General features: G+C 44.8%; 1 protein-coding gene across 2 annotated transcripts; it reads right to left on the bottom strand.

Moving 5' to 3' along the window:
* Window positions 1–4,830: 4,830 nt before the first annotated feature.
* Window positions 4,831–11,739, bottom strand: LOC122125773 (sulfotransferase 2A1-like). 2 transcript variants are annotated; one of them, XM_042700377.1, is made up of 6 exons: window positions 11,597–11,739; window positions 10,058–10,269; window positions 8,024–8,150; window positions 6,369–6,463; window positions 5,793–5,970; window positions 4,831–4,943 (listed from the first exon to the last, which is right to left on the bottom strand). In XM_042700377.1, exons 1-6 carry the CDS (start codon window positions 11,730–11,732, stop codon window positions 4,831–4,833), a joined length of 861 nt encoding a protein of 286 aa, XP_042556311.1. In that variant the 5' UTR covers window positions 11,733–11,739. The 2 variants fall into 2 exon arrangements, with proteins under 2 accessions (XP_042556311.1, XP_042556312.1); XM_042700378.1 differs by lacking the exons at window positions 5,793–5,970; window positions 6,369–6,463.
* Between the last annotated feature and the right edge of the window lie 2,611 nt (window positions 11,740–14,350).

Raw genomic sequence — 14,350 nt, 5'->3', positions numbered from 1 at the left:
ACCCAGGCCCTGGGCTGTGACAACATGAGACCTAGGCTGTGATGTCATCGTACCCTCTCAGGTCTGATGGGGTCCCCTGAGAGGCGATCTCTCTTCCACTCCTGACTGGGAAAACTTGACCAAAGCCTGCCTAAAGCCCAATCAATAGCTACAATATGAAATGTGGTGACTGAGGAAGCTCATCTCCAAGCTTTGAAAAATCAACACGTCCCCATGACCGACAAAAAGAACAACAAACACAGAAACAAAAAAACCACCATAGACATTCTTGGGGCTGGGAAGGTGGCTCAGTGGTAGGGTGCTTGCCTTGTATGCATGAGGCCCTGGGTTCAAATCTTCAGGACCACATCAGCAGAAAAAGCCAGAAGTGGCACTGTGGCTCAATTGGTAGAGCACTAGCCTTGATTTGAAGATCTAAGGGTCAATGCCACGGCCCAGAGTTCAAGCCCCAGGACTGACCAAAAAAAAAAAAAATCAACGTGTCTACTCTCCCATAGTAACTGAGGAGGACCAGCTTACCAGACTGGGAGTGGTCCTACAGGTACTGGGCAGGTATCAGATCAGGTGTCAGAACAGGGAAGAGGTAACCCAGCCAGGATAAATAGCTATCACCTCTGTACATAGCAGGCAAGGAGGCCTGGAACCATTGGTTGATTTCAGAGCCCGGTTAAAGATAATCTTCATAAAAGTGTAACTGCAACCTGAGTTAAGAGACTAACTTCTCCAAATATATACCATTGAAGAATGCTAATTGAGTGTTCAAAGGATTTACACTCCATCAAGGCTGCAAACGGCTATGTTACAAATCATATTGAAGTCTGTAATGACATCGGCTTCTCTGCTGCAGCCATAAGGGGATCCACCATAACATGTCTTAAAATGTTTTAGATGTGAAAAAAATGGGATACATAAAAAGGAATTGTTCAAAAGGTAAGAACTCCTAGCAAATTCAGAGCCTTGTACAAGTTAAATAACACTCTTTGGATAGGATGGGGGTGCCAGACCCTTCTATAAACTTCTCTTACATCTATAAATGGATTTAAGAAGGGTTCCCTCTTTTCGCCCAATTTTCTTTACAGACCCTGAAGACTAGAAGCCTCGGACATGTTCAAAGATCCATTTGTGTACTAATATGCCTTGCTAACCAAGTTGTCTGAACATTTTCTGTTCTTTGTCATCTATTTCTCAAATAGCTGTGAAAAATGTTATTTATTGTGTTTGTATTTTGCCTCATAGTTTGCTTTGTGTTGTCTGTCTAATACTGACCACACAGTTTTATCATATTGGAAAAAATAATGTCACTTTGCCATTGGAATTCCAAAAGAATCTATGGCCTATATATATATATATATATATATATATATATATATATATATATATATATACATATATATATATATATATATATATTTTTTTTTTTTTTTCAGTCATAGGGCTTGAACTTTGGGCCTGAGCATTGTCCCTTAGCTCTTCGGCTCAAGGCTAGCCACTGTGCCACTTCCAGTTTCCTGGTTGTTAATTGGAGACAAGAGTCTCATGGACTTTCCTGCCTGGGCTTGCTTTGAACCTGGATCTTCAGTCTCAGCCTCCTGAGTAGCTAGGATTACAGGTGTGAGCCACAGGCACATGGCCAAATTTCATTTTTATAATCTAATTGAGCATTAAAACTCTTGTACATAGGGGCAGGGAAGGTGGCTCAGTGGTACAGCACTTGCGTTGCATGCCTGAGGCCCTGGGTTTGATTCCTCAGCACTACATGAGCAAAAAGAAAAAAATCAGAAGTGGTGCTGTGGCTCAAGTGGTAGAGCGCTAAACTTGAGCTGAAGAGCTGAGGGACAGTGCCCAGGACCAGAGTTCAGGACCCACGACCGGACCCAAAAAAACAATAAAACAAAAAAACTCTTGTACATAAGTATGAGTGTAAGTGTATGTGAAACTGTTCAAAATAATCTAGTATTTTAATGCTTAAAATCTGTCATGATGGTGTGAAAAAAAAACCAGGTCTGGCAAAGTGGTTCAGTGCTAGAGTGCTCGCCTTGCATGCATGAGATCCTGGGTTCAATTCCTCCACACCATATAAGGAGAAAAAGCCAGAAGTGGGGCTGTGGCTCAAGTGGTAGAGCGCTAGCCTTGAGCTGAAGAGCTCAGGGACAGCACTTAGGCCCAGAGTTCAGGCCCCACGACCGGAATCCACGCCCCCAAAATTGCTATCTTCACCTCAACCTATTCGCTGAAAGGATGACATTGGTATTAACTAGAGACCCAGAACCGTCAAAGTATGGGGTGGTGGTTATTCCTGTGGGTGCACAGGCTCAGCGGACATCTGTCTACCTACCCTGAAATGAAAACCCAGAAATAAAGAGAAAATGCATCCAATCTCCAGGAACCTCTGAAGAAAACCTTCAAGAGCATGAGGATATCTAAGAGCTCGGGGAGAAAGAGAAACAACGACCCTTCACACCTGGGGACCAGAGAAGAAGCTTTCTCTAGAAGCTGAGAGATACCAAAAGGACAAGGGACCGGAAGTGAATGCATCGTCGTCGTGGTTGTTTATAATGATGCTTATTCAGACTGCTGGTGCCTTCTGCTCAGTATAAGCCTCTGTTTGGGGGATTCCTATGCTGGGTAAACTGTTGCACTTCAATTGTACTTTGATATGTAACAACGCAGATATCGGACCTGCCCACTGATATAAAGACGGAGTTAAAATATTTAGTCAGGCCGGGTGTCAGTGGTTCATGCCTGTCATCCTAGCTACTCAGGAGGCTGAGATCTGAGGATCGCAGTTCAAAGCCAACCCAGGCAGGAAGTGGTGAAAACTGGAAGTGGTGCTGTGGCTCAAGTCATAGAGCACTAGTTTTGAAGTAAAGAGCTCGGGGACAGCCCCCAGGCCCAAAGTTCAAGCCTACGACCAACCAAAAAAATAAAAAAGACCATGAATGAAACTTCCTTTTGTATCAAAGAAGGCTCTTCTGTGCAAAATGTTCCAATATACAGTTTAGTAGGACATGCTGTCAGTTGAAAAGAGGTAAAAATATAACTCAGGATGAAATTAGTCGTCAAGAAGATGAGAGTTGAGAGAATGAATTAATTTGGACCTTGAATTAATAGTTCACGGTGAATTTTCATGCTTCTGCTATGCAAATGACCTTAGCAACTGCTCATCACTGACAAGACTCTGTTTGCCTGAAGGAAAAAGAGTCGGCATTGGCTGGTTTTTCTTTCGTGGGGGAAAGGCATATGGCGCTCTAAAGACAAATTATCCATGACTGTTAAGTTAGGAGAATGGTGCTTGTCTGTCTTAGTAATTTGGTCCATCAGAATAAGAGATGCATAAGACAAGATCTCACTCAAAATTGTGGTAACTTAATGCTGTTAAATACTGTGGAGAGTGCTGTAGTTGTATCTTTTATTCTGCCTGTCTCTAGACTTGAAGAAGGTGTCCAGAAAGAGTGCAGCAGACAATCTTGTATTTTCAACCAAGTGTCAGATAAATAAATCAAGAAATAAATCAAGAAATCAATCAATCAATCAAGAAATGAAAAAGGGAAGAGCAATAATTTGACACATTGGAAGCGCCACAGATTGTTTGCTGTTGAAAAACCATTTAGGATGTGAACTGTTTGAAGGACTGAGCTGCTTTAAGATAACTGGCAATTCTCAAAGGATTCAGAACCAGCTAGAGCAGCTCAAACAGGAGCTGAAAAAGTTAAAATTCAATGATAACTGGGACTTCCAGAATAGTTTTCCAGTTTTTTTTTTGGCTTTTCTGGGCCCAAGATCCTCTGTTTTATGGATTATCCAGCTAGCACCCTGTTTATTTAAATGTTTATTTCTAGCATGCAGCATATGCTAGCTCAAACAGAAATAAGAATTATGCTTTCTGAAATCATAGGAAAAGGGGGGATTTTGAGAGCCCCCAAAAGCTGAGCTGTGAGAGCTGGAAGGTTTGGGAGGATAGAAGGCCTCCTCTGAACATGAACTTTTAGAATCCTGAGAGCTCGCTGGAAACATCAATCGCTGCTGGATTGATAGGACTTCAGATTTCTTTCTTGGGTGTAGGCTAATTCCACATCAGACCTTCTGGGATCTTTGGGATAGACAAAAATCTATGTGAACTCTAAGTCATTTGCTGCTTACACCTGCTGCTTAAGATGAAGGAGTTATTTACCACCAGATGGAGATGACATCTCAGGATGGGTGCTTGTGATTAGTATTGTATTGTAGTATTGGTGCTTGTGATGTCAGGGAAATGGTGATCTCACGTTGTATATGTAAGCCCCTGTGCCCTACTCAATAAATACCTTGTCAAATGGACTCTGGAGACTGGAAGCTGACAAAAAGCTTCAGGCTCCTGGTGCCCCAAACCTCAATTCCAGGATCTGGTTTCTGTTCCGGCCTCATCCCAGGTTGTCCCAAGTTGGGACAGAGCTTCCACGCAAGATCAATGCGGGGGAAGAAATCCCTTCCCCAGGACCTCCAGCAAACCCTCAGGCAGCCTCCTGCTGTGGGCAGAGTACTGTCCCCACCCGAGGGAACTGTGCAGCCTTTCACCCAGGTCGTCTTTGCTAAACAGAACACTAAGGCATGTTTGTCAGCCCTCGGTGCCGTGGCCCCATTTATTTCAGCAAGAACACACACGGGTTCCTTTGTGCTCCTCACCTGCATGTGGCTGCCACCTGTCCTGGTGATTGCACCAAAGATGTGACAGGCAAAGTCAGACCTCCTGATTCGAGTGACAGACTAATGCTATGATCTCCGCCCAGTCCTGTCACCTCCATAAGGTGGTGACACGTCTTCATCCCAACACTCAAGGAGGTAAAACTGGGCTTAGTCCCACGAGAATAGCTCCGGAGGAAGTCCCACCATCTTCTTCCGGAATGTTTCCTCGAAGGCTTGGGTCTGGGCTGGGGTGAAGTGGTTCTTCCAGTCCCCCGTGATACCTGAGGCCATGAAAAAACAATGACACCAGACTGGGTCAGGGCAGGAAGGCACTGTCCCCTCATGTCCCTTCTGCCCTCTGCCTGCCCTGAGGGTGAGGCCACAGATCTCCCTGGGAGATGGACTCCACAGCCACCACGCTCCATGTCCAGTGCTCTCCTCTCAAGTTCTGCCCCTGCCACCAGAGGGGCACATCCTCCCCAGATGTGTGGGAGTCAGGAAGCTCAGCATGTGGTCTCATACTCACACAATGGCATTTTTATTTAATAGGAAGTTGAATAGAGTTTTTATATAATAGAGTTCAGTGTGTGTACATGTGTGCATGTGTGTGCAAGTGTGTGTCTATACAGGAGTTTGAACTCAGGGCCTGGTGCTATTTGGGAGTTATTTTCTGTTCAAACCTCATGCTCTACTACTTGAGCCACAATTCCCTTTTCTGTTTTTTTGGTGGTTAACTGGAGAGAAGCAAGCTCCTGGATTATGCTATACCATCTGGATTTGAACTGTGATGCTCAGATCTCAGGTTCCTGGGCAGCTAGGATTACAGGCCTGAGCCATTGACACCCAGCTGGTACTTATACTTTGTTTTCTTTTCAGATTCACATACTATCACATTACTTGTTTGTCTGTTGTAGGACTTAAAGTCTGGGCCTGGGCACTGATCTTGAGCTTCTTTTGCTGAAGGCTTGGCATTTAAGCCCCAGCTCCACTTCCAGTTTACTTTGTTTTAACACAAGCTGGAAGTGAACAGAAAGCCTGTTCCTGGCTGATCCCTGGCCAGGAGTGTGTGGTTGGAGACCAGATTTCTTTCCCTGGCGTCCAGCACCTCCTTCCCTGGGACATTTCCTTACCTTTCCTGGTGATTTTGAAACCAGCAGGAACAATCTCCTCTGGGATACAAGAGAGGTTGGACATCTTGTTCTCCTTCATTGCCAGGAAGGAACTGTTCTCCAGAACCAAGTCCAGCTCTCCGGGTTCCAGTGCCTTCCCCAGGAACCCACAGATCCTCTCTACCATGCTCCTCGGGTCCTAAGGAGAGAAAAACACAGCTGGGTTATGAGAGGGGACAACAGAGCAGGAGTGAGGAGGAGGGAGCAGGAGAAGAGAGAGACAGCAGAAGGCATTGGCAGGAGAGAGGATGGGTGGCCTGTGGAGTTGGGGGCGTGACTCAGTGGGTACAGCACCAGCCAAAAGGCAAAACTGAGTTCAAGACTCCATCTTGAAACAAAAATAAAAAAGAAATAAAAGGTGCATTAGAGGAATGCAGGAAGGAATAATACACAACAGGTTGTAGAAAGTTGGCATAGAAGGTGGGATGGAGACTGGGGGGAGGATACTGGGGAAGAACATAGTGGAGAAACAGGGGAGATGGTAGAAGGGGTGAAGAGGGCAATTTTGGGTGGGGTGCAGTTAAAATCAATCGTTACCTTTTTCATCTGCTCATAACTGAGGATCAGCACGTTCTCCTTTTCCCTCATGGACATCCAGCCCCGGACGTGATCAAACCATGACCCGTAAGGCACTGCAGGGGGAACAGTGGGGCAGCGTGAAAAGTCTCCACCATTCCGGATCTTCATGGTGGTCTCAGCACTGATTGCTCTGGTCCCTGTCACCTTCACCAGGGTGTAACCGACAAATAAGTCCTGTCTCTTTATAGCCTCAAAGAGAGAGCACTACCTGAGTACTGGTGGCTCACGGCTGTCATCCTAGCTACTTAGGACACTGAGATTTGAGGATCACTGTTCAAACCAGCCAGGGCAAGAAAGTCTATGAGACTCTTATTGCCAATGAACCACCAAAAAACTAGAAGTGGCACTGTGGCTCAAGTGGTAGAGTGCTCGCCTTGAGTTAAAGAGCTGAGGGATAACACCCAGGCCCAGAGTTCAAGCCCCATGGCTGAGAGAGAGGGGGAAGAAAGGGATAGGGAGGGAGGTAGTGGGAAAGAGAGCAAACACAAGCACTGTGGAGCCAGGACATGGATTTCTAAGCAATTTTTTCCTGTAGCACAACCTTTGCCCCATCTGAAGCAGGTCACCAAAGGCCAGACCAAAACCACTGATCAGGACAAAGAGCTCCGCAGGCCCTCACAGAACTCAGGCCGAGGGCCTTCCAATCCAAGTTGGCCCAATCCATCACTTGCACAACTGAGCACAAGTCTGAGTGCAAGGTCTGAGCTGTGACACATACACACGAGGCACCTCCCATCCCTGCCCATGGCTCCCAGCAGGTCAGTCTGCAGAGGCCTTGGTGTGGTTTCCTCTACTTGAAACATCTTTGCTTGAAATCAGGGCCAGAGCACTGTACCTGGGTTTCGACACTCCTCTCTACCACTTGAGCCACACCTTCACTCCCTGCATCATGATGATTGAGTGGGTATGAGAGCCTCAAGGACTTTCTGCCTGGGTTGGCTTCCAACTCTGACCCTCAGCTCTCAGCTCCTGAGTAGCTGAGATTATAGGCGTGATCCACCAGCCCTGACTATAGATCCAAGTGGTAAGAGATGTTGAATCAGGGGAGAAACAGCTCATCAAGCACTTCTACTGGTTGTGAAGCTAAACCCAGAGGGCCTGAGACAACAGATGATGAGGTACACAGAGCACAGATGTGGGGTCCCCCCCACCCTTCATACCCAACTCAGGCCATGGACCCCTGACAGAACCATGGACGAGTGACAAAATTACAAGCATGAGGGATGACCCAGAACTTTTGCATGACGAGAAACAGAGTGATCCCCACTTCAAGTGAGAAACTCTGACATGGACAGCCAAACAAATTTAAAACGTAAAAATACGTAGGGAAGGTAGAGTTGGGCTGTGTGGGAAGCCAGTGAGAAGCTGTGAGCCAACATCTGGGAGTAGAGCACACAGGAGGGGGCGGGTCCTCCATGGCTACGGAAGCTCCAGGGGCTCAAAACACCTTGGGACCTTCCATCATGGGAGAAGTCTGGTGCTGCCTTTAGCCAATGTGAGTTCTGGGATGAGGACGCATTGGACCCACAGACGGTGAGATTTAAAGGAGACCTTGGAGGGAGGGGACACTCAAAGGTTTAAATCCTTCTCCATTCACTTCACAATCTACTCACCATATCCTTGCAAGAACCATTCAAAAAATTGTTCCAGTGACTCTGGTTTCTTAGCCAGATTTGTAAAACGCCAGAAATAATAACCAGATATAAGGACATCCTTAGGATTTCTGATGACATAGATCATCTTCAAGGGAGAAAGGAGAGAATTAAACAATATTCCCATCATTTCTTGCACTCTTGGTGTTCAGAGAAATTCTAGCCATTTTTGCTGCCACATTGAAGTATATATACCTTTATACCTATATAATATTTTAAGCATTTTTTAAAGTTTTTCACATCTCCTCTATGTCTCCCCCCTTCCCTCAATATATTCACATTCCTCTCTAAATAGATGGTCTTTTAATCTCTATGATAATATTAATTTTTTTTTCTGGTCTCTTTTCATTCCCCTTTCCCTTTCTTCTTTTCCTCTCTCTCTGTACTTGCATCCTACCCAGCCTTTTTTCCTGCATTGTGATTAGGACATAGTTAACTCTCCCTGTGCCTCCCTACACCAATCTATCCCTATTTTTTACCCACATCTCTCCCTAACCCTAATAATTTCTGGTTTTCCAAATTCTTCTCTGCGGTTCGAAGTCCATTAACATATAGTTGTTTGATGTTGTATAGATGTATCTGTTGAACTAGATTGTATCTGTAGACTATTGACTGTACAAATGCAAACTTTGGTTGATGGTTGCCTTAAGATAGTGTTCTAGCACAAAACTGGTGCTATCTTCATCTCAAATGGGCAGAGTAAGCCGGAAAAACACAAGAAAAATGGCAAATTCGGGTATCTCAATTCCCAATCTTGATAATCAGGGGTTAGAACAGATAATGAATAATCCAGAGGAGAGTTCCCAAATAGCTCTACAAACACTACTGGCAAACATGATAAATGAGAAGTTTGACAATATACAAAGGACTCTGTATGAGCGTGATAGGGAGAGAGAGGAGGCATCCCAGAACTTTATACAGGAATATCATAAGCGTGAGGAAGCTACTCAAAAACTGATACAGGATTTGCGTGAACAACTTGAGAATACTCAAAGAGAAAGGGAGGAATGGCGTGAGCAGGCTGAGAACACTCAAAGAGAGCTGCAGGAATCCCACGAACGGGAGGAAAGAGAACTGCAGGAATCCCACGAATGGGAGGAAGCTAATCAAAGAGTAATTCAGGAATTGAGAGACCAGGTAGAGAACACACAAAGATCACTAAAGGCATTCATGGAATCCATTAACAAATTGCTGAAGGAAGTCAGGGAGAACACAAAGGGAATGCTGAATGGAACCCAACCGAAGGAATGGGAGCCCAAAGAAACCATAACCAATCAACTAAGTGATTTGAGAACAAACACTGAACACCGAATTAAGGAAGTAAAGAAATTCATACAAGACCTAAAACAGAGCTTCAACAAAGAACTTGAAGCCATCAAAGCTGACCAACTAGAAGGAAAAGAGATAAAAAACAAAGTAGAGAGTCTTGACAGCAGGATAGACCATGCAGACGATCGAATCTCAGGGATTGAAGACAGCCTAGATATTATAGAGAAAGAACATACAACCATCCAAGATAATTTTCTTTTTCTTTTTTTCTTTTTTTTTTTTTTTTTACTCAGGGCCTACGTGCTGTCCCTGTGTTTTTGTGCTCAGGCTGGTGCTTTACCACTTGACTGCTGCTCCACTTCTGGTGTTATTTTTGATAGCTCATCAGAGATAGGAATCACCTGGCCTTTCCTACCTGGGCTGACTTCTGATCTTGATCCTCAGATCTCAGTCTCCTGTTTAGCTGGGATGACTGCACGAGATCTGGGTATCCACTTAAAACACAGTTTGGTTAGTCTTTTAGTTAGTCATCCAGTTCATCTGTTAGGGATTACACAGCCATGGTCCACATCTTGGACTCTGGTTTGGTCTGAGGACCCTGAATTCATGAAGGAGAGTTTGGGGTCCTCCATGAACTACAGAGGGAGAATGCCAGAGCTGCTGGCTATGTGCATTTTTAAGAGGAAAAGGCCTTGATGGAACAGCTATTGGGCACTAAATACTGACCTTGGCCTTGGAAGTGAAGAAAGACTTGGGGAAGAGTTGGATGGGGAGGTGGGAGGTGATGAGGGGGGGATCCTCCTTCCTGTCTTTTATGGTTTGGAATCCAACTTCACTCTCGATCCATGGTGAACGAAGACCTGTGGGCACAGATCGAACCCAGTTGGGATCCCCCTTGGTGTGAATCAGAGAGAGAATCTCAATCAACCAATGTGTTCCTGAGGCAGAAAGAAAAGCAGAGGTCACTCATTTCTATCTGAATAAACAATATTATATATATATATATATATATATATACACACACACACACACACATACACATACATACATTCATACACACACATAGATAATGGTAAAGCATATGTAACATAGACCTTACGGATATAAACTTTCTCAGCTATGCAATCTGATATGGATAAGTAGTGTTTAGTGTATTTTAATCATAGCTATCTCAGTGCCAGTATTTTGTCATCTAATAAGTCTACACTGTCCATGACAACTGAATATTGATTTGCTTGCCACCTGCCCCATCATTCTCTTATCACACCAGGACTTTGGCAGTTCTGGGCCTTGTATGTGAGTGCAATAGTACACAGTTTGTTTGTTTTTTTTTTGCACTATGGTCTTGACTCATGTGGTTTCAAATGGTAAAATGTCCTGATAATAGTAGAACATTGGGTCTAAGTAAGAAGCATTATGCTCACCTTTGGTCCTCAGTTCCACCCATTTCTGAGCTGCTCCCTGCCCTGGAGATCTGGCCATACAGCTGGCCCCTCCCTCTCTCCACCCAGACCCATCTGAGCTCCCACCTACCTCACTTCCTACCCCCAGCCCCTGCTGTCTCTAGATAGTGGAGGTAGTCTTGAGCTCTCTCTCTGAGGGAGATATGGCTCCTCTAATAAACCATCTTTCTCCTGTGCCTGCCTGCCTCCCCCTGGTCCCCTGGGAAGGAAGTCATGGATCCTTTCCTGAGCTGTCTGCATTTTCAACAGTGTATAATATTCCATTTTGATCTCTCACCTTGTTTGGGATTGTGCAGCCATTTCTCTGGGGATATTTGGGTTTAATGCAGCTGTTAGCTGTTGCTGAAATCCTGCAGTGCCCCAGCTGGCTGTGGTTTTCAGCACATTTCCCTTGCAGTGTGCCCTCAGTACTCCCTCCTCACTCCCCGGGCCCCTTCACACTGGCTCCCTGGCCTGCCAGTGCCTTGTATTTACCCCAAGTTTTCCATGACCTAACTATGGCTCATTATGATTCTTCTATTTGAGATCATGCCTTTTCTCCATGTAACCTCAAAATCATACTTTTCATTTTATGAAGTATGGAGCATCTCAAAAACACCTATTTAAAAAACTGTGCTGCCAACCCTGGAGCTTGAACAGGGCCTGGGTGCTGTCCATGAGCTGTTGCGCTCAAGACTGTCACAATACCACAGGGCCACAGGTCTTCAATAATGAGCTACTACACCATTCCTATGTGGGACACAGTTGGGAGTGAGGCCACAGCTCTGGCCTTTCCCACACAGCCACAGCCCCCTCTGCTCACCTGATTTGGGGTAGGTTACTGTGATGATGTCTTCGTCCTTTAGCACCAGCTTCTCATGGACTGCTTTCAGATGTTCAGGGCAGATATACACAACAGGGAAAGGAATGCCCTGGTACCACACGTAGTCCTCAGCCATGGCAGAGTCCTGGGTGTCTGGCTCTTGGTCCCAGGCCACTGGTACTGCCACTGTGGAAGTGGTGACAGAGTCTGGATGGTCAAGACAATCATTAACTAAGATGAACTGGTGATTTAAAAAAAACCCTGTAATTGTTCCCAGTGATTTTTTTTATTTTTATTTTTGTGAACATACTGTACAGAGTGGTTATAATTACATGGGCAGGGTAATGCATACATTTCTTATCAAACATTGCAGCCTCCTCCCTTGCTTACCCTTCACATCCCTTCCCAGCTTCCCTCCCCCCCCCCCCCCCCGCCCAGCGACTCAAACTTTCTCCCTCCTTCCCCCAGCACCAAAGTTGTAAAGTTCGTTTTCGACATGACAACTTGTACTTCTCATTGTTGCAACAGGTCCACCTGTATCCTTAAACGACTTATTTTTCCCCATCTCCTCCACAAGTTATACTTTATCAAATATAGTGAAAGCAGCGGTTATACTCTGGGGGAGGGACATACAAAGCAACAATGAAATAATCTTATAAATGTGTTAGAAACAAATGCATGAAAGAAAAAAACATTAAGATACATATGTAAGTGTTCATTTTCCTGACATCACATTATCTGACCTTTTCCGCTTGACTCATACATATACTAGATATTGCAAATAAGGGAAACCATGGAGCCTATGTTTCTTTGGGCCTGGCTTACTTCACTTAATATAATTTTTTCCAAGTTTTTCCATTTCCTAACAAATGGGGCAATGCCATTCTTTCTGATGGAGGCATAGAATTCCATTGTATATGTATACCACATTTTCTTGATCCATTCATCTACTGAGGGGCATCTGGGTTGGTTCCATATCTTAGCTATGGTAAATAATGCTGCAATAAACATAGTTGTGCTGGTAGCTTTAGTGTGGTCTTGTTTGTAAAATTTTGGTTCCCAGTGAATTTTATTGGGCAACTGTGATATCATGCAAAGGGTGAACTGTGCTCATCTGATCTTCAGTTCATGGCAGAAAACTAGAAATACAAGAGGAAATAGGCTAGGGCATAAGATTATCTAATATTTTTTAATGTACTAATCTTTTATTTTGAGAAGAGGTGTAGATATCAGAAAAAATCGTAGAGAGGGAAGGGCTGGACTTCTGGATCAACACCCCAAGTTCAATCTACTAATATCGCTTCAAGATCTTTGCCAAGATTCCTCAATGCATTGTCCTTCCAATTTCCTCTGTTTCCCCTAGGATCTCTCTCCACTCCAGGATGGCAGCCATGATCCCCCAGGTCATGGGTCTCCACATTTCCTCAGGACCCTGGACGCAGGTACAGTTTCTCAGACTTCTTTTCTTTATCCTGACCTTGCAGATTTGACAAACAACAAAAACTTCTATAACTTTATGGGGATGGTGTGCGTGTGTGTGTGTGTGTGTGTGTGTGTGTGTGTGTGTGTGTGTGTGTATGTGTGTGTGTGTGTACACACCACAGAAACTGATTTCTCTCCTTCCTTCCTTCCTTCCTTCCTTCCTTCCTTCCTTCCTTCCTTCCTTCCTTCCTTCCTTCCTTCCTTCCTTCCTTCCTTCCTTCTTCTTTCCTTCTTTCCTTCTTTCTTTCCTTCCTTCCTTCTTTTCTTTCTTTTGTAGTTGGTCATGGGTCTTGACCTGGCCCTGGGTCACTCAGTTCTTTAGCTCAAGGCAAGCGCTCTACCACTTGATCCACAGCACCACTTCCAGCCTTTTCTGTTTATGTGGTGCTAAGGAAGTGAACCCAGGGCCTCATGAATGTGAGCAAATGCTTTACCACTGCGCCACCTTCCAAACCCCCAGGAACCGATGTCTATGATGTTCAGGAGCGGTGAAATCTAGGTAGTATTGCACTGAGAACTCTTTGGGGCTGTGGCTGGTGTAGGCTGTACCTGGGAAGTGGGATGTTCTCTCTGGAGGATAAAGCCATTTTTTTTTTTGCCTTCCTGGGGCTTGAACTCAGGGCCTGGGCACTGTTCCTGTGTTTTTGTGCTTAAAATTAGTGCTCTACCACTTTAGCGCCAGCTCCACTTCTTGTCTTGGACATAAGAGTGTCTTGGCCTTTGCTGCCTGGGCTTTGATCCTTACTTTGACCCTTACTTCCTGATTAGCTGGGATTACAGGTGTGTGCCACTGGTGCCTGGCTTTTTTTCTTTTCTCTTTCAGTCCTGGGCTTGAACTCTGGGTCAAGGTGGTATTCCTGAGCTTCTTTTGCTCAAGGCTAGCAATCTACCACTTGAGTCATAGCACCACTGCCAGTTTTTTCTGTTTATGTGATGGCAAGGAATTGAATCCAGGGCCTCACGCTTATGAGGCAAGCACTCTACCACTGAGCCAAATTCCCAGCACTAATTTTTTTTTAGGCTTTCATTTTACTGTAAAGATACTGGACAGAGAGGTTACAGTTATATGAGTAAGGTAATGCTCAGGATGTTGTTGAAGCCATTCTTGTGTTATGTGCTTCCCATGGGTCTGAGTTGTCAGCATTTTCAACACTGAGCAATATTCCATTTTGATCTCTTAACCTGGTTTGGATGATGCAGTCATTTCTCTGTGGATATTTGGGTTTAATTTCCTGGTGCTCTACCGTGTTAGCCACAGGTCTTCAATATCGG

Source organism: Dipodomys spectabilis, unplaced genomic scaffold, assembly GCF_019054845.1.
Source record: "Dipodomys spectabilis isolate Male_0828 unplaced genomic scaffold, ASM1905484v1 ptg000266l, whole genome shotgun sequence".
Classification (NCBI taxonomy): domain Eukaryota; kingdom Metazoa; phylum Chordata; class Mammalia; order Rodentia; family Heteromyidae; genus Dipodomys; species Dipodomys spectabilis.
The sequence above is the reverse complement of the archived record's forward strand: the minus strand, read 5'-3'. Positions and strand labels throughout refer to the sequence as shown.

Coding starts and splice junctions, on each gene's coding strand:
- LOC122125773 (XM_042700377.1), bottom strand. CDS start 11,732: ATGGCTGAGGACTACGTGTGGTACCAGGGCATTCCTTTCCCTGTTGTG. Junction 6,464..8,023: donor ATGGTTCTTGCAAGGATATG/GTGAGTAGATTG, acceptor TTCCCCCTGCAG/TGCCTTACGGGTCATGGTTT. Junction 4,944..5,792: donor TTTCAAAATCACCAGGAAAG/GTAAGGAAATGT, acceptor TCATGGCCTCAG/GTATCACGGGGGACTGGAAG.